The sequence below is a fragment of the Diaporthe batatas genome (genome assembly GCF_019321695.1).
Source record: "Diaporthe batatas strain CRI 302-4 chromosome Unknown Contig00006, whole genome shotgun sequence".
In the NCBI taxonomy this organism is placed as follows: domain Eukaryota; kingdom Fungi; phylum Ascomycota; class Sordariomycetes; order Diaporthales; family Diaporthaceae; genus Diaporthe; species Diaporthe batatas.
This window is the reverse complement of record NW_025408553.1, coordinates 2,267,673-2,285,550: the sequence shown is the minus strand read 5'-3', so window position 1 is coordinate 2,285,550 and position 17,878 is coordinate 2,267,673. Positions and strand designations below refer to the sequence as shown.

Here is a 17,878-nt window from a genome sequence, read left to right as displayed (position 1 = left end):
CAACGGTATTACACGTCATATTGCAAATTTGAAAGTACCAGGCCGCCAAGAAAATACAGGTAAGTTGCCCTTTGCACGTTGGTAGAAAGAATTTGTGCAACAACCGTGCCGAATGATTTGTGGCTCTTGAAAGATTACGCGGCACCAACAAGGCTGGCTCTCACGGATGCAGCGTCTCTGCAGCTGTTGCCATACCTCCTTAATCAGGTATCTGACCGTCTCTATTATGAGCCAATTCACAGGGGGGTCCACATGTCAAAACCATCTCCCTGTAGCTTCTTGTAGCACTCCTCGTCCTCAGCGCTCCACTCCCTGTGCCCCTTCAGAAGATCCGCAGCCGCAAAGTTATCTTCCTCCTCCGCGTAAATCACAGCTTTGATGTATTGCTCCCTATATGGTCCCACTGTATGAACACCATGATCTAGGAGCAACTGAATTGTGTCGATCCGGCCACGCTTTGCTGCTCCTTCCAATGCGGTACGGCCATACTTCTCTGCGCCTCTGGCATTGACATCTGCACCAAGCTCCAGCAGCCGCATACTGATCGCGAGATATCCATGAATGCATGCGAGCTGAAGTGCAGTGGCACCGAAATTCTCTCCGGGTGGCGCATTGATACAGGCTCCACGCTCTATGAAGCGATTAGTAAGTCCGAGATCGCCGTTGCGTACCGCAGCTTGCAATGCAGTTCGAGGAAACATGCTACCTAAAGACGCATTTGCTGCGGTTTCGTTGACGCTGGCACCTGCCTCCAGAAGGAAATCAATCACTTCCTGGTGTCCATTTGCGGTCGCTGCTTGCAAAGCGGTAGGACACCAAGGAAACCGACTGTTTTCTTCGACGTTTAAAACACTTTGCCAGTTCACAAGATGTTGGAATCTGCGCAGGAGACGTAATTTGCCATTAGCAGCAGCTATGACAACCGTCAATGCGTCAAGCTCGTAAGAGCAGGCCAGCAGGTAATCCAACATTTCCTCTGAGGTGGTCCAATCGACGATTGCGTCACGAGTCGTAGCTAAACCCATTAAGGGGGAGCATGCGATCGATTGCCCACAAAAAATGCTTTCCGTGGTATCGATCCAGTGGTACGACTTAGTAGGGGCCCACCTTTCTAACAGTCGGCTGAGGTGTTCTCGTGAGAGGCGTGCTGTTCTCGTCACAAAACTTGTGCCCGGTGGAATGAGTATGCGTAAAGTTTCAGATGAGTCAAGCGTCGCGGCAACCAACACTGCGGTATTCTCCTTGTCCCAATCACATGTACCTTGGGTCCGTCGACCGACCATCGTCTGAAGGTTGGCGAGGTGTAAGCGAAAACCGCGCTGGCATTGCAGGCCCCTCAGAAGGATAGCAGACAGGGCTCCTGAATCATATGCTGAAGGAAACTGCCTCAGGGCATCTCGCACCACCTCGGATGTGAACTTGATGCAGCAAAGCTCAAGCCAAGACGGTTCGGCTTTGGTCCACTGTTCAATCTCTGGCATAGCGCGGATGAGTCCTAATTGGATCTCGGTGGACAGTTTTGATGTGCCCGAACATTGAAGGGAATGTAACAGGTCTTGTTCTTTGAAGGGGATTCCCTCTTCAAGAAGAAACCTCACAATGTTGGTGTGGCCGCACTTGAGGGCATGCTGCAAACAATTCCGACTGACACTTTCTTTATCAATCATCCACCAATCATTTCTGAATAGTGCTCTAAGAAGCCTCGCCATTCCGTACGCAGCTGCCAATGTCAATTCTCGGCCTGTCATCTGGCAGCCCCGGCTGATAAGGCGGAGAGCGGAGTCTTCGTGACCGAAGGTGATGGCGTATTCCAAGGCGCTTTTAAGATTGAGCCCTGGCCGTTGAAAACAAACATGCCATGGCCGGCATGTAATGGGTCGAGACCCGAGCAATTCGTCGGATGTCTCACAACATCGCACACCTGATCCTCGTTGCCGAACGTGATAGTTTATGTCACCACCTGTGTTCATAAATAAATCGAGAACGCCGAGAATGTTGAATTCCTCCTGTCCATTTCCACAAGCTTGACGTGAAAGTAGAGAATGGAACGGAGACTGGCATATGCCAAATTTGCGGTGCGTTTGAGGGATGTTGACAGTAGCCCCAGAATACAGTATGAGTGAAATAATATTGTACCGCAAATTCGCACTTAGGCAAGCCGCGTGTAAACAGGAGAACCCATGACGATTGAATCCGTGTAATTGACCTCCATACGCCATCAGCAGTCGGAGGGCGGTGATGTCAGCGCAAAATGATGCCAGGATCATCGTTTCCAATGAAACTGCTACATTTTTCCCTAGAAGGTATCGCAGACTGCTGTACCTTGAGCATTGTGTTCGGTGATTGTCCATGGACAAAAGCTCTTCTGAGTCGCAGTCGCATTCCCGAGAAGTTAGGTCAAGACACACAAGACCCGGCAGTGTTGCCGTGTCCAGCTTGAGTTGACGCAGCGGAAATCCTTTAAGTTCATTAATGTAGTTGAAATCGAGGTCGAGAGACTGATCTGATCGCAGCATACGATCCGACATTTTGAACTCTCCAGCAATTATCGCATTTTTCAAGCTAGTCTGATCACAGACAGCGCCTGAAACGAGCAAAAGGTCGGCAATATCTTGATTCCCTTGTGCAATCGAATAGTTCAGAGCGGAAACACTCATTTCGCAATCATCGTCGTAGACCAGCCGATTAGGGTCAGCTCCAGCTTGGAGCATCATCTCTGCCAGGCCCCTGGCATTTTGGACGACAGCGGAATGAAAAGTCTGTTCAACCACTGACTTTGACGTAGCTCCGTTTGTGGAACTCAATAGACCCCTCCAGTTGAAACCAGTGTTAGCCAGATGTTTGAGTGCAATCCCGAATTCGAGTGAGTCAGAGTCGTAACCTTCGTCGGCGAGCGGTGAGAGCTTGTTTGATATCTGGAATATCTGGAGGCCCAGAAGGATGGAAATCCGAGAAACGCTAGGGATCACTCGAAGAGACGTGGCTTCCCGTTCTACTGCCTTGATATCGTTGTCTGACCACCCTAACAAGGCCATATAAGATATGTCAATGTTCTCCGGGCGGAAAAGCGACTTCTCCATCCCAAATAGCTCGACGGCCCAGGTACGCGGGAACTGAGATGGTCTTGGGAGACTGAAATTGGCCACATCATTCCAGTCAATATTGAGACCTAGTGATGTCGATTCGAGCTCTATATAATAGTGGGTCAAATGTCAGCATATTCGGAAATCACCATGTCTCTTGACCGCTGCCAGATCCGGCCGGCTAAGCATTGCGAGGCCAATCTTTGACCGGAACGGGCAACCGAAAGGGTATAGCAGACAGACACTCATCTTGTGATTCACAACTCTAGCGACAAATACAAGAATGAGACATACCTCCTTTCAGGCCGCGATAGAATTTCAGCCACGGCAGTGAATGACTTGGCATATTGTAGTGAAGCATCGACTTCTGGAGTTCTGGAGAAGCATCTTGACCAGGCGAGTCCACCGACGAAACTGGGGTGCAAACCATCAGGTCGAAGCCTTCGGGGCATTTTGGACTGTCTACCCTCAAGGAAGTCAGCTGGACAATCATAGTCTCTCGAGGTTCTTTCTATGGACTCTTGGGTTTGAACTCACCACCAGGACTCGGGAAAAGTGTCGGACGGTCATGTCGCCTGGTTTCCTTGCGAACTTTGGTCTCCGGTATGAGAGCACCATTGAAGAAGACTGCGCTCTTCTTCTTGTCCCTGGCTCGCTTTTGCACCTTGTGGCTGGTATATCTCCATGCTTGTTCCGTAAGATTGGTTCGCTGTCCCCAGCATTTAAGCCGGTACTCCAGCTGTGACTTCCTACTGTTGCGTCAGGATATCTGGACACGATGGACAATTATTAGTTGGGGCGTTTTGACTAACGTGATACTTCGCCCGTTCCTTGAAACTTCCTCTATCACTTGCTTGCGGCTTTGCCCTGCAGATAACAGACGTAGGATCTCCGGCTTCAGAGCCTCCCAATCTATCGCTGACGACCTCTGGGGCATGATGACGATGTTATTCCGGCGTACCTAGGTTGATGCGCTGGTCTTGAGTTGGGAGCACTTGAGATATGCAGAATCGAATCACAACAGCCATTCCAATTGGCAAAACTGGAGAGAATGGGTAACACGAGAATGATCTCGAGCCTGGCCCTTTTATCAGGCTCTGAGACTTTGCCGCAGCGGCTGTACTGGTGTCAAGTTGCCTGGGAACGCGTTTTGCTTGGCGAGACTCTATTGGACGAGACCACAATCTGAAATGCACCTGGGCATGCATCGGGGAAGCAAGTGTGGTGGCCAACGATGCAACACAAACTCCCTCCCGATTGGCTCGCCCCAGAATCTGGTGTGTTCCCTGCTTGGAAAGATGTACCTAGGTACTCAAGTATTTGTTTGAAGCCAGTCAGCCCTGGCCGATGCCAACAGTTCATTGGTCGTTACCATTTTCAGAATGCATCCGTACTGCAGAAGCGGCGCGAAGAAGTTCGATTGGCTGCAGCCAAAGTCGGAATCCTCAACATCAATGAGGGCTTTACTTGTGCAGACACAGACTCAAGCTGGCACACTGAGGCTCTCGCCCGCAGACACGCCCCCGCAAGTGAAAAATGCCAACTCTGGAGACTGTCCAGTATCTGAATGCCCCTGTGAGGCTGCGCCCCATCGGAGTCACAGAGGATCCCTTAAAGAGGAGCCGGTCCAGTCTCCTCCCAAATCAGGATTCTATCATCTTTGTTGACTAGCGACATCATTTCCTCTATACAAACGACGCATTTCGTTTGACCACCAATTGAGCGTGTGCGCCAATGGCTGTTTCAGCAGAGTTGACTGTGGCGATCCTGGGGGTCTTAGTCACAGTACCCTCGGCAGTCCTCGTTTTTTGCAAATGCAGGCGAATTCGACGTTCGAGCGCCTTGTTGCCCATCACCTCAGGTCAGTCTCACATGAAGCTCTGTGTGGACACAGGGTGCTGCAAGACAAACCGTTTTCAACATCATTCCACTGACCCATACTAGCTCAGGGAAACGATCGAGCTCGATCATACTATGTCATCGCAGACGTACAACTATATCAAAGGAGGTCGTGATGATACCTTGAGCAGTAGTGGGAGATCGGGGGATGTTCTTGTGAAAGGATTCGCACTGTCATCGACCGATTCAGATAATTGGCTCATTCTGTACTATAAATGAGCAGAACCCAGTGTTGCGGTTTGCTCAATCCACTCTGTGTATTCCGTTGGCAAGGAACCTTGGAAGTGTGTGCCTAAAATGGTGGGTGTGACCTTGGCGACTCAGGAATCGGGTGCCACTCTAGCCACCACAATACTGTACATACCATTTGGATTTCATTGCCATAGAGCTACTCTAAAATCTGACCGGAATTCTTTTCATCATAACTTTTATCTTATGCTTGCACATGAAGACCCCGATGCTGTGCAGAACTATTTTGGCCCAGGAGCATGAAGAGGCAAGTCGCCCCAGTTTCGGACTGGCACAACGTTCCGAATCAGCGGTGACTTGGAGGTTAACTGGTCTCAGTGTCAGGCAATACAATTTACGGAATTACCGTGTAGATTTGGGAATCTGGTGGTCGTGTTGCGCGTCGGCGGCGGAGTGCCAGCTTCGAGGCTTTCCGGTGACGAGAAGTAGCCGACCGTCATTGCTGCTTCAGTCCCTCGCTTTAATACCTAGGTTTAGGTACCTCGGTACTTTTCCAACAAGCAGTTACCTCCGACGTCATTCTACCGCTTCATTGAGGTTCACTTCTAACAATTGCATGAAGAATGAGTCCGCCCATCGGCATGTAGTATCGGCGCTGGCTGCTACAAGATGCGAACGGCGACAGGTAGGGGTTTTGTGTCCTCAATTGTAGTTGAAATCTTGTTGAATACCCCGATATAATCTGCTCATTTGCCATCCACAGCCGTCCGCCCTCAGTGGTTGGGCAGAGCGGATGTAGGGCGGGGTTGAGGCATCGCAAAGCAACGAACGCTTGTGCCAAGCCCCACGTTTCTGATGGGGGTAATCTCAGACAGTCCCTGTAGTAAGGTTAATGACGTAAACCACCTGAGATTTCAAACTTTCGGCTCTGTAGGTAATCTCACAGTCAACTTGTTTGGGATGCCGAGACGGCCAGAAGGGAGAGCACTGGGGCAACACAATGGATGGTACTCGAGACAGGCTGTAACTGAAGGCTGCCTGAGCTGTGTGAGCAACAAACCTCCATCTGGAGGATGTCCCTTGCCCTTCTCCAGCAACAATGAGCTAGCTATGTTGCTGAAAGACAGCTTCTGACCCAAGCTGGGGGCTTGTGGCAACAGGCACGCATTGACCCACTAATGAATGCAAGAAAGCCAGGCCTGGACGTAAGTTTGATGTCTATGATTAGTCCTGTGCATGCACCACTCAACACCATAGCTATTCTCAGGCAGGAGTTGTCAGTTAGGTGCAGACGAACACTGCAATGCTGCTAGCCCTGGTGGAGGGCAGCCAGGCACTTGCGGAGGTACACCATGCCGCAAGGGAGCCCAAGGCAGCCCTTTCAAGCTAATTTCTGCACATTGAATTATTGGAAGAAAGGAGACAAGGGCACATTCATTCCGTCCATACCTCTAATTGGCCCGCACACGTGGGACGAGGCAGCTTGTCGTCCCTGACTGGCCCTTTCTTCCGTCTGAAATCTGGTCACGCACGGACCACCGCTTATTTGAACATCAGCCATATTCGGCGGGAGGACTTACACCGGCTAAACCTCGGTTGGTTGCACATATAGTGTGCATTGCAGCTGCGACTTTGACTGCCACTTTCACCACCATTTTGGTGGCTTCTTTGTTGAGGCTGCCTACTTCAGGTGGCTGTCTTGTTTGAAGGTCTGTCAGACATCTGACCAGACTTTGCAGGCAATAACATGGGTGCAGCTGTCAGCCGAGTACCCAGCATGTCTAGGCTATGCCCTGCCGTGGTGCCTGCTGTCATCAAAGTACATGGGAGTTCGCGATGGTGTATCTTTCCTCTTTTTGACGCCCCACTCTTCCGACTGAGCTTCATTGCCAGGTGCAACACCCTCGCATGCCAACCTTGCGAGAGCTAAGGATCGTTTTGGGGTCCTCCGTGGAAAGGGTTGCATCTTTACGATACTAGCCTTTGGTCACCATGACCGCCACCGTCGAAAGACGGACCCTAAGGCCCTTTCTGATTCGGGGAACGGTTTCACGAGAGCATCGAGGCGCCGCTACAAGCCCAGGCAATCGAGGCACGCACGAAAATGAATTTGGATCTTCACTGTGACGGAAGAGCACGTATCGGCCTTGTGCTATGAGACCAGACGTCTACAAAACCAGGAGTATCAGCAGCCTACTCCCCCTCGGTGGTTGCGTTGCTACCTGAGCGCCAGCTCTTGGAAGCTTTGGGCGAGATGACTGTGCTCAGGAAAACCTCCTGTGATGGAATGCCCGGCGATGAAAACGCCATTTGCATCATTTTCATCGGGGACAGTGATATGAAGGACTTGTATGTGGTCTACACGCCTGCGAGGGGTTTGTGGAGCCTCATATCAAGAGGTATCCTACCGCTACTTGTGTGTGGGACGGTCGCCATGGCACATTACTGACATGTTCTTCTCCTTCAAAAATACCAGTTCAAGGTACCTGGCAACCGTGCAGCTTCGAAAGAGCTCAAGCTCGAAGGCCCTGTTGGAGACCTGGGCAGCCCTAGCGCCTCTCTGCGTTTGATAGAAGCAACCAGCCTTTTCCTGTGGTCCACAAAAAGCCCACTGACACACCTTCCCTGCCGCGAACCTTTCCCTCCACAACAACAACTTTCTTCCATCACGCAACCTCAATCTTCATCCACAATCCACTCATCAATCATCAGTCAAGCCATTCGCAAGAACTCAACCAAACTTCATCATCACGATCATCATGGCTGCTGCTGAGAACAAGACCAAGATCGACGTTCCTGTCCTCACTGAGCGGGAGCTCGAGATTATCGTCGGCGCGATTCGCTGCATGGAGGGCGGCCTCCCTAAGGTAAGCCGTATCCTCTCAAGTTTGTTTCTACAGCTCTGCCCCGAACTACTCAACCCTCCTCTCGTTTCACTTTCCCGCGATGCTTTCTGTTTTGCACGATCCCTTGCTGCCTCTTGGCCCCAAGAGGACAGCCTCGCCCCCTTCAACCTCACACGATGCGTCAAACTGCGACGACCAGACCCCACTTGGCACAGCATCCACACGGAGGCTGACACCTTTGTCACAAACAGCCCGACCTGCAGAAGTTCGCCGACATGGTCGGCTTCAAGAACACCAACTCTGCCTCTGTCTCCCTGAACACGGTCAAGAAGAAGATCATGGGCGACGCCGCCCCGGTGAGGACCCCCAAGAAGCCGACCCCTGCGTCTGCCAAGCGCAAGAAGAACATCCCGAAGGACGACGACGAGGATGACCTCGATGAGACGCCTAGCAAGAAGCAGAAGCCCACTCCAAAGAAGGGCGGCAAGAAGGGTTCTTGTATCAAGGTCGAGTCCCCCCAGGATGACAAGGACGACTCTGCCGCCTTTGTCTGACTCGCCGACTCTGCCACACGGCTTCGTAAGTACTCTACACTACAGCCTCGTTCCATCAGGCCTCGCTGCTGACTATCACAATCACAGTTTCGCAGCTATCGTTGGACTGAGGGGTGATTTGCGTGGTTCGGTTTGGCTCACGGCTGCTTTGAATGGACTGAGCAGCCGCGTTTGGCACTCTGCACGTCTTGGGTTCCATAGCACATCAGGGAAGTCTGCACATGTGCACAATCGACACGGCTTGAGTGATAAGTCGGTCTGATAGGGATCAATCAATTGAATCGAATCGGGAACACGGCCCGATTTCTTCCGTCTTACTCTTTGCTACCGTGACATGTTCAAGTTTTGGGCCGAAGGATTGCCCAAGCAGCATAGCCACAGCCACCTACCTGTTCAGATCGATGAACGGCGCTGCCGTGCAGCTTCCACGCGTCGCGTGCAGCCGCATTGGTCGACGCCCAAGCCGCAGCCAGGCACGATACTGGATGCGGCCTAGGCCCGTACGTTCCGCCTGCATGGTCCTTAACTAGGGCACAGTCCCTAGGCTCGTTTCAGTGAGGCGTCAGCAGGCTGAATACTCAAAGTGTAGAAATGCCTCTTATCATTGATGACATAATGGCGCAACGCCCGTATTGCTCGTATCAACGGAGGCCTGGCGGAGTGAGTGTGAAACAAGCAACATACAAAGCCTTTCAGTCCCACATTGTGTGCGGATTGCCCCAAGTCCTTCAAAGATCTTCTCTAGCAAGGAAAGCCTCAGCCAGCCAGAAACATCTTCGTTCGCGCTGGGACAAACCAGAATGTACCGAAATTCGCCAAAGTCACAGGGCTTTGTTTCCCCTGACTACAGCAGTCACCAACAACAAACAACCCCTGAAGAGCATGTGCTCGGATCACCACCACCATACGAACCAACCACAGATCACACAACAGCAGCAAAAAGGTATGGGCTCTTCATTCAGAATGTCTCTCATTCCTCGCTGACAGTCCATGTGCACAGCACCCCTCACGAATATAGGTTCAGTGATGAAGCTCCCCTGAACACCTCCGCCAGCCCTGCCGGCAACTGCCAAGCCTACACCCAAGAACCTCCCATGTCAGCCACCTCACCTGACCCATGGAGCAAGTATGACGACCAGCCAGGCTGTTGCTTCAGTAACACTGGTGGCTGTTGTTTCAGCAGACGCGGGGGATGCTGTTTCAGTGACACAGAGGGCTGTTGCTTCTCCACCACTAAGGGGTGCTGCTTCAGCAGCAACGACGCATGCTGCTTCAGTGGCCCCAGTGGCGCAACATTCTGCCCTGGCAAGGTAACCATGCTCCTTTTCCATCCGTCTTAAACTTAAAGTGACGGTACGCTGACATGGTATTGTCACAGAATCAAAAGTAGACCACGGGCGTACGGCGAACAGTGCGAGCGGAAAACATCAACGTGATCTCTTCATACGATCCCTTCATACCCTCAAATCATTCTCGTCCTCTCACCGCCAACGAACCCTATACTGCATCAAACTGCAGCACCCGACCACACGGCGGACCGACCGAGGGAAAACACGAAACAAGACACGACCAGATGGCATCAGGCCTGGGGGACAAGATAAGGCGGCGGCGGACGCGGAGGCTGCTCAGGGGGAGGAAGAGGCCATGATACGAGGCCCTGCCTCAGCTCCGATTCCGCGGGGCCTGCGCTCGCACTCGCCTTTGTGATGGCCGCCGGAATCTACCTCACATTGTTAGGCGCGAGGACCGCGGGGGGGTCAACTTTGCGATAGAATATCATTGGGCCGCCACCAAGACTTCACAACAGACACGGGGGTAGCTAAAGTAATCCGAGTTGAATTGGAGACGAATCAGAGTCTATAACCGCTCCTCCTCTAGGTGCTTCTCCTCTATGTGAAATTGGACTGAACTATGAACAAGAAGTAAAGAAGAAAACGTCTACGCGACACCAGCCTAAGCGATAGTCGCGCCGATCGCCGCGCCAGAAGCAGGAGCCAGGAAGCTGCTCGCAGCAACCTTGCCGCCGGCCGTCCTCTTGCCCTGGACGAGCGAGACGTCGACGCTCTTGAAGCTGGCGTCGGTCCACTTTGCGGTGGCGTCCCACGAGTTGTCGCCGGCGGACTTGGCGCCCGACAGCGAGACCTGGTCGGCCTGGTTGGAGCTGCCGCCGCTGTTGAGGGCGGCGACGTTCTTGGAGTAGGTGCCCGAGACGCCGTCGGCGCCGGTGAGCTGGAAGCCGACGGCGCCGTTGCGGTAGGCCGTGTTGCGGGTGAAGGTGAAGGCGCCCGGCTGCTTGTTGTCGGTGAAGCCCTTGGCGGCGTTGCTGAAGGCGATGCTGTTGGTCACGACGTGGTTGGCCTTGGTCGTGCTGCCGCCGCCCAGCTTGTACCCGTTGCCGTCGCCCTCGAAGGGCGTGAAGTCCCACCGGTTGAAGCCGTTGCCCCACGAGATGGTGTCCTCGATCGTGACGGGGGATGCGAACTCCCTGTTTTGGTTGCGGTGTCTTGTCAGCAGGTGCTTTCTTTGCACATCATGGCATGGAAGTCTCATCGCGTCGAGAGGTGTCGAACTTACCACAGGTCGAGGCCGTCGTCAACGTTGTTCCACAGACGAGCCCCCTTGATGATGTTGCCCGTGCCGCTGCCCTCCTTGCAGGCAAAGCCATCCGCACTCTCCCCGTTCTTGCGCGGGTCACGGTTCATGTACGAGTCCAGGTACAGGATCTTGTTGTTGCTGACGCTGCCCTGCATCTGGAACCCAGACTCGTAGTTGTCGTGGGTGACGAGCCGGTCAAAGATGTTGTTGTTGCCGTCCTGGAGGTAGACGCCGTAGGGCCCGTTGATGAGTGTGATCTTGGAGACGTTCCAGTAGCTGCTGCCCTCGAAGTGCAGCACGCCGCGGTCGGCCCGGGCGAGTGAGCCGCCGAGCTCGGCTGGCGTGCCCGTCAGGCTCTCGCCGTCGATGATGACCGACTCGTCGCCGTACGCTGTCAGTGTGTAGTAGGCGCTGGCAGTGCCGCTCTTCTTGATGGAGATGTTCTTGGTGGGTTTGTAAGTGCCGCCGCGAAGGGTGATGACATCGCCTGCCACGGCTTTGTCGACCGCGGTCTGGATCGACGCGAAGGGGCTCTCCAGCGTGCCGGTCCCGCTGCTGCTCCCCGTTGGGGAGACGTAGTATGTGGCAGCCAGAGCTGCTGGCAACGAGGCCAGGAGGACGATGGGGGACGGCATGTTTGTTGGTTATCGAGGAGTCGGGTGAGGAAGACGAGGCAATCGGAAGGGACACCAAGCAACACCAGCCTGCGTCACTTCTTGGCCCCTGCGACGCGACATCTTATACCTGAAGACTACCTACATAGTTCGTAGACCATCCACCAGACACCCCATCACGATGCGTACAACAAGGTGCAACTGAAGTGGCGCCTTCGGCCTCATTTCGTCTTTGCTGCCCGGCCAATCTTACTGAGAAGGGGCTGGCTTGGCATGGCGGGAGATCTCCATTCGTGGGATTTGGGAACCCGACCTTACTGGTGCACACCTTGTGGGGAGCGCCGTGGGTCCGGCAGTCACCCTTTTCATGTTTCCCACCGGCACATGGACTGAGCCAAGACAAAGCCAAGACTACGGAGTGCTGGGCCTCCCTCCGAGAGACTGTCAACTACGAATGTGGCAGGCAGCCCGTTCCCGCTGTCACAAGTGCACAAGTGTCCCGGGGTGAGATTGTGATAGGCGGATGAACATGCTTAAATCACGCAACGGTTCCAGTAAAATAGACCCAAAAGGACAAGTTCAGGAACAGACTTGTTTGACAATTCGGTTAGAGTATTAGGCGCCGTGTTAAAAATCCAGGCGAGTCGATGATAGGGGCTGCAGTGGGAACGAGTGGGTTGTCCTTTTGGAAAACCTTGGAATACAATTACAACCTTGCGCAGCTTTCCTAATAGAAATGACTCTTGCTACCCCTGCCAAAATGGGACCAGTTGCCTTTTGCGGAACCTCAGCAGCACGCTCCCAAGGTGTGAGCAAAATGATTACTAAAAGCTGATCTGACTGTAACGGTGGTTCCTCAAGCAGCCCCCCTCCCCTCCCGAAGAATGCTATCAGGACAGCTGTTAACGTTCAATGGCTTGCCTCACGAGTTTGCCACTTTTCCGTCTCGTCGGAAAAGTTCCCAGTCCGCCTACGAAAGGGGGTTGGTTAACTTCCCTTTGCCCCCACCAACACCTCGCCCCAGACATGGATACTTCATAATGGCAGAGGGAACCCAACGTTCCCAGAGTCATATGCGAAGTCATGTATACTCCTCCGCCGTTGGTGAAGCACCACTAGTAGGTGCACTACCTAGTTATGCACTAAGCATACTTGGGCCAGCAACGCCGCCCGCATCGCTGGGTCTATCAGCACCCTATGCCAGGACTGCTAATCAGAGACCCTCGAACTTATAAGGTCTTTTGAAGAATTGTGAGTAGTCTGCCCCGATTCCTCCATCCAAGCCCACTCCCTGATCACCTCCCAGTCTTGAAGTCTTGTGAATATTTGGTCCAGGTTTTCAAAATGGCTTCATCGCTTCTCTAGTACAACCACATCAGCACATAGACTTTGACATCTGGTAGCTCAGAGCCTGCCATTATCTAATTATAAATGAGCGCGCCTGGGAGTGCTTGTCCCAAATTACATAGGTAGCTTGAAGTAGGTGGCTGTGTACGGACATGTTATAATAACTTGCCCAAGCTCTCCCTTTCTTCATCCCAAATGGTCGACGTTGCGCAGGCTGAAGTCACGTGAAAAGGGAAAAAAAGGACACTGAAAGGGCAGGGCAAGCACACTTTTGATTTGATCTTGTCTTCTATGGCTCCAGTGCACAATCCTGGTCCAGTTTTGTGCTTGTGGTTTTAATCGTACTCACTTGCAATGCATCACAGTCCTGATTCTAATTACACCCTTTTCCGCCCTAGGGCACCACAGAAGCGAGACTTGGTACTTTTCATTTGCCACTCAATGCTGAAGTGAATTTGACGAGCCGACTGGGTGGTTTTTGACGGCCCTTTGTCACGTGGTCGGGCAATGAGTTCCAATGTGGAAATATTTGGAATTCATCGGGATGCTGGCCGTCCACGGAAGCCAGAACTACAATGACATTGATTTCAAATTCTGAACATCTACTCTGTGTGGACTAGGTAGGGTTGGTTTGTGGGTAGGTGACCGTGAATAGATGGCGGAACAGCATCCCAAAAAGCAAAAAAAGAATAAAGTAATAGTAGGCCACAGCTGGTTTCGATCCAGCGACATCCAGGTTTGTGGCCTGGCGCTCTTCCACTGAGCTATGCAGCCGTTGTGAAAGCCGACATTCTTGTTCAGTCAAGTGTTCGGGTTGAAAGGAAAGAATTTCTGTGGGTGAGTCACAATGGGCGGCCATCCGTTGGCTGTGGGCATGTGAACTCCTAGTGTGATTCGAACCTCAAAGTGCATTTACCTGGCTGCCCCAAAGGCCTCCTAATGACCCAGAAGTGACTCACTGCGTCCTACCCTCGCAAACATGGCAGGTTGCAGCGCAAATGCAAGCGGCTGTGGCTGCGACATCGATCTCACCAGATGACCGAAGCGGATCAGATGACAGATTTGGCATTCCCCATTCCTTCTTGAACTTCTGTGTTGTTGCGGTCTGATCACCAGAAGCCGGATGCGACGCCCACGTGTCGGCCCGTGGTGCTGCTCGGAGTATCTCACAGATCCGTTCTGGTATGAAACTTGACATGGACCGTGAGGTTGCAGTGTAATTGTTGTTGAATCTTTGCAAGCACTGTCGCAGTCTGACTCTTGAACTAGTCAAAAGAAGATTGCAACTGCAGCGAGTGGCAGTGCTCAGTTGTGTGGTACAAACAGTATCACTGACGTTTCAAGTACTTGAGCCACAGATCATGATGTCTGTGTGATAGTGATATCAAAGTGCCGTATCCTACAGGTAGTGTGTTACATTAGCAAAATCGAAAAGTTGCTGTTGAATAAGAAGGCATAAAAGCACTGCAGTTGTTAATGCACGAAATTCACGTTATCAGCTACTGAATGGCATCTCACAGCAGACGAGACCTCGATAAACTCCCCGGAATGGTGAGACTCCCCGCCCCTGATCACTCCAAATCTACTGGTAGCTCGCATCTGGACCAACCCAAGCTTGGCAATTCAACGGTCAAATCTTTCAAGGACCACAAATTCGTGAAACTGATCAACCACGGTCTGTCCGACGCGACTACCGAGGCCATGCTAGAGTTTGTGAGGCGACCTTGTCGACTCCTCTCGGAAATACGCTTTACAAACCTACTTGGGTATTGAATCATGATACTTGATTCACGAGCCTTCGGCCAGGTCTCAGCCGAGGCCAAGAATGAAAGCGTCTGCGGCCGTAGCTCTCAACCTTGGCGTGGGTGGAGCTGCGCGGGATCAGAGCAGACGTCGAAGCTGAGGAAGGAGTTTTGTCAATCGTGACGCGAGTGAGCTGGTGGACGAAAAAGTAAGTCGCACCACATATTTCATTGACGATCTATACAAGAGCACAATCTGTAGATGCATTGTCTCATGAAAATCATAGGAACACTTCGATGCTGGTCAGCTGGACAATCCCCAGTATCCCGATCTCTTACCCGAGGAGATGCTTTACCCAGCGTCCGAATCGTTATGGAAAGCAGATACGGGGGCACTTCGGGGCATCTCACCCTTGGGGCACCGTTGATACTCGCAGTGAACGAGATGGAAACATGTTGATATCCTTGGTTGAATCCTGTGATTGTAGTCGTGGAGTAGGCTAGAAGGCCATATTTTTTTTTCACTCGCTGACAGTCGGGAGGGGCGTTTCTCGTGGGTTCTCGCTGACGCGCGTGAGATAGCAGTACAATGGTATCCTCGACCATAATGCATAACTCCTCTGTCTTTCGATCCATCTCTGACTGTCTTCAGAAAGTCGAAGGTCGAAGTTATAAATCAGACGTGCTAAGATAATGCGCATCTCGACATAGGCCAGGCTGAGTGGTTGCAGTGCGTTTCGTTAGTGACCAGGTAGGACGTCATCGAGAACAAAGCCAGGCGAAGTCAGTGGCTCTGTGGACGGGGGAACTCACTTGCGGCCGATGCAATTACGAGGTCCCACACTGAAGGCTTGCAGGGCTTCCATTTTATTTCCTGGCACATCCTCCAGGAATCTTTCAGGCTTGAACTCCCACGGGTCTGCCCAATTTTCCGCGCTGTGGTTCATGGACCAGTGCTGGCACTCGACCATGGTCTTGTAAAGCGTTAGCGAATGTTTGACTATTAGTGCAATGCAGTATACAGAAGAAAAAAGCCTGGTTGGAACGTCGCCTTACACCTTCCGGGACCCATAGATCTGCAATCCTGTCACCGCCTTTCGGTACCACCCGGATCAGGCTAGACGTTACCGGTGGGTATAGCCTCAGTGCCTCATTGAGATTGGCAAGCATGTACGTCAGGTTGTTCACTGAACTTGCTGTGATCTCGTGCTCGCTCCGAAATGACGATCGGACCTCGTGCTTCAGCTTCTCCATCTTGTCTGGGTTCGTGAGCAACAAGTAGGTGCAACCTGAGAGCAGTGTTGCTGTAGTCTCGCTACCGGCAAGCACAAGGATCTCAGCATTGGCCGAGAGCTTCTCAAATGACATTTTCTAGTAAATCAAGAGGTCCAGTTGTCAGCAGTGCTCTTCTAGTTCGCACTGTCACAACGAAATGAATGAGCTACGCACCCATTCGGCTTGCTTTTTGACCATCCCTTCAAAAAGGTCATTCCTCTCCTGATTCAAATTCAGTCTCGAAACGACCATATCGTTCGTGTACTTGTTGAGCTGTTTCAAGTGCTTGCTGCCAACAAAGCGGAAGAACAGGTTTACAAGAGCACTACTGCCCACGTAGACCATCGCCGACATGGATGCACCATATTTGATGGCTTCCAGCATGGAGTGGACCCAGGGATTGTACTCGAACTTGTCGAGGCAGCCGAAGGAAAGACCAAAGACCAGTTCACCGACGACATCAAAGGTAGTCCAGTTGTACCAGGCCTCCATGTTCAGCGGCTTCCCCTCTTGGCAGCGATCTTTTAGGCCGCTAATCATCTTACCGACGTGTTTCATAATGAGCGGCTCCTGCGATCGGATGGCAGCATCGCTGAAGCCGTGGCTCAGTGCCCTTCTTAGGCGCTGGTGTTCCTCCTTGTCCGAGTTTATGATTGTGGTGGGGAGGGCACTGATCGGGTGTGCGGTGGCGCTCGACTTGGACATCTCCAGCTGGTGGCCATCTTTCTCACCCCCAGTACGGTGGCCATAGATGTCCTTCCATGCTCTAGGGTCGGTGAAGGTGAGGTGGTTTGGTCCGATGCGTACCACAGGCCCGTACTTCGCGTGCTGACGGTGTGTATAGAACGCTTGGACACCGAAAGACTGGCGGAGTGCCCAAGGCCATGGTGTTGCTCGGGATAGCAGAGGGCCCGGGACAGCGCGTAGTGGATGGAAGAAGAGGTTGTAGACGATGAGAACTAGTAGGTGGGTCAGGATCTGCGATGGTCAGCATGATGACATAGAATACACCTGTAGTAGTCGGGAGTATGGTAGGATGTGGTTAGGCTGTGGTCAGATCTTACCGCGCCAAGGATGACTGCAGCAATTGTCGCGGGACGGACCGCGATGCCCGCATCCAAGATAGTGTTTAGTATCGCCATAGCGTTGTCTCTGTCTTCCCTAGGCTGGTTTGAAGATGATATTGATACAGGGACGTTGAGTCGGAACTTGGGGATGTCGAGGATAGTGCGAAGGTGGTCCAAGAGATGCTTAATAGCATCAACTAAGCGCCAAGGGTTATGTGCGGGGCATCTCAACGAGAAAGCCAGGCTTGATGATACGCTGCGTCTCAGGGAGAAAGCCAGGTTCGATGATACGCTGCGTCAGAGATCGGTCAAGGCGGAGACAATGCCTCCCGCGCCGTAGTAGGACACCTGTGCAGGGATTCGCGTGGTACATGTGCCATCTCGTATCGGCATTTTCTAATTACAGTTCTCAGGAAGCTGTCTTGATGTCGCATTGAGATTCATAACCTGAACGTGATACGTCCCGTATTTTCCGTCTGTCACTGCCACAAGTGCAAAGTTAAGGCTATCCAGGCATCTGTGTCCTCCTGGAAGTATAAGTTTCGCGTCATGCGCAGGTGGCGTGTTTATTGTCTCAGCTCCTTTGTACCGCATTGGGTCTGGTCTTAAAGGCTTGTATACCTGTCCGTACATCTTTACCCATGCAATCAATCTCGTCCACGAGCAA

At 52.3% G+C, this 17,878-nt stretch overlaps 4 protein-coding genes across 4 annotated transcripts; 1 reads left to right on the top strand and 3 right to left on the bottom strand.

Moving 5' to 3' along the window:
• Positions 1 to 198: 198 nt before the first annotated feature.
• Positions 199 to 4,105, bottom strand: KVR01_005909 (uncharacterized protein). Its single transcript, XM_044793783.1, has 4 exons — positions 3,896 to 4,105; positions 3,621 to 3,832; positions 3,378 to 3,545; positions 199 to 3,190 (listed from the first exon to the last, which is right to left on the bottom strand). The coding sequence occupies exons 1-4, from the start codon at positions 4,018 to 4,020 to the stop codon at positions 237 to 239; spliced, it is 3,459 nt and encodes a 1,152-aa protein (XP_044644712.1). The 5' UTR covers positions 4,021 to 4,105; the 3' UTR covers positions 199 to 236.
• A 3,686-nt stretch (positions 4,106 to 7,791) lies between these two features.
• On the top strand, positions 7,792 to 8,883 carry KVR01_006056 (uncharacterized protein). Its single transcript, XM_044790545.1, has 2 exons — positions 7,792 to 8,596; positions 8,659 to 8,883. Exon 1 carries the CDS (start codon positions 7,931 to 7,933, stop codon positions 8,333 to 8,335), a length of 405 nt encoding a protein of 134 aa, XP_044644859.1. The 5' UTR covers positions 7,792 to 7,930; the 3' UTR covers positions 8,336 to 8,596; positions 8,659 to 8,883.
• A 1,641-nt stretch (positions 8,884 to 10,524) lies between these two features.
• KVR01_006027 (uncharacterized protein) lies at positions 10,525 to 11,801 on the bottom strand (the record flags this gene model as incomplete). The annotated part of the gene is made up of 3 exons (XM_044781860.1): positions 10,525 to 11,056; positions 11,146 to 11,498; positions 11,541 to 11,801. The coding sequence occupies 3 exons, from the start codon at positions 11,799 to 11,801 to the stop codon at positions 10,525 to 10,527; spliced, it is 1,146 nt and encodes a 381-aa protein (XP_044644830.1).
• Positions 11,802 to 15,178: 3,377 nt separating this feature from the next.
• On the bottom strand, positions 15,179 to 17,294 carry KVR01_005961 (uncharacterized protein). Its single transcript, XM_044787906.1, has 5 exons — positions 17,209 to 17,294; positions 16,319 to 17,122; positions 15,926 to 16,240; positions 15,683 to 15,843; positions 15,179 to 15,586 (listed from the first exon to the last, which is right to left on the bottom strand). The coding sequence occupies exons 1-5, from the start codon at positions 17,284 to 17,286 to the stop codon at positions 15,391 to 15,393; spliced, it is 1,554 nt and encodes a 517-aa protein (XP_044644764.1). The 5' UTR covers positions 17,287 to 17,294; the 3' UTR covers positions 15,179 to 15,390.
• Positions 17,295 to 17,878: the final 584 nt, after the last annotated feature.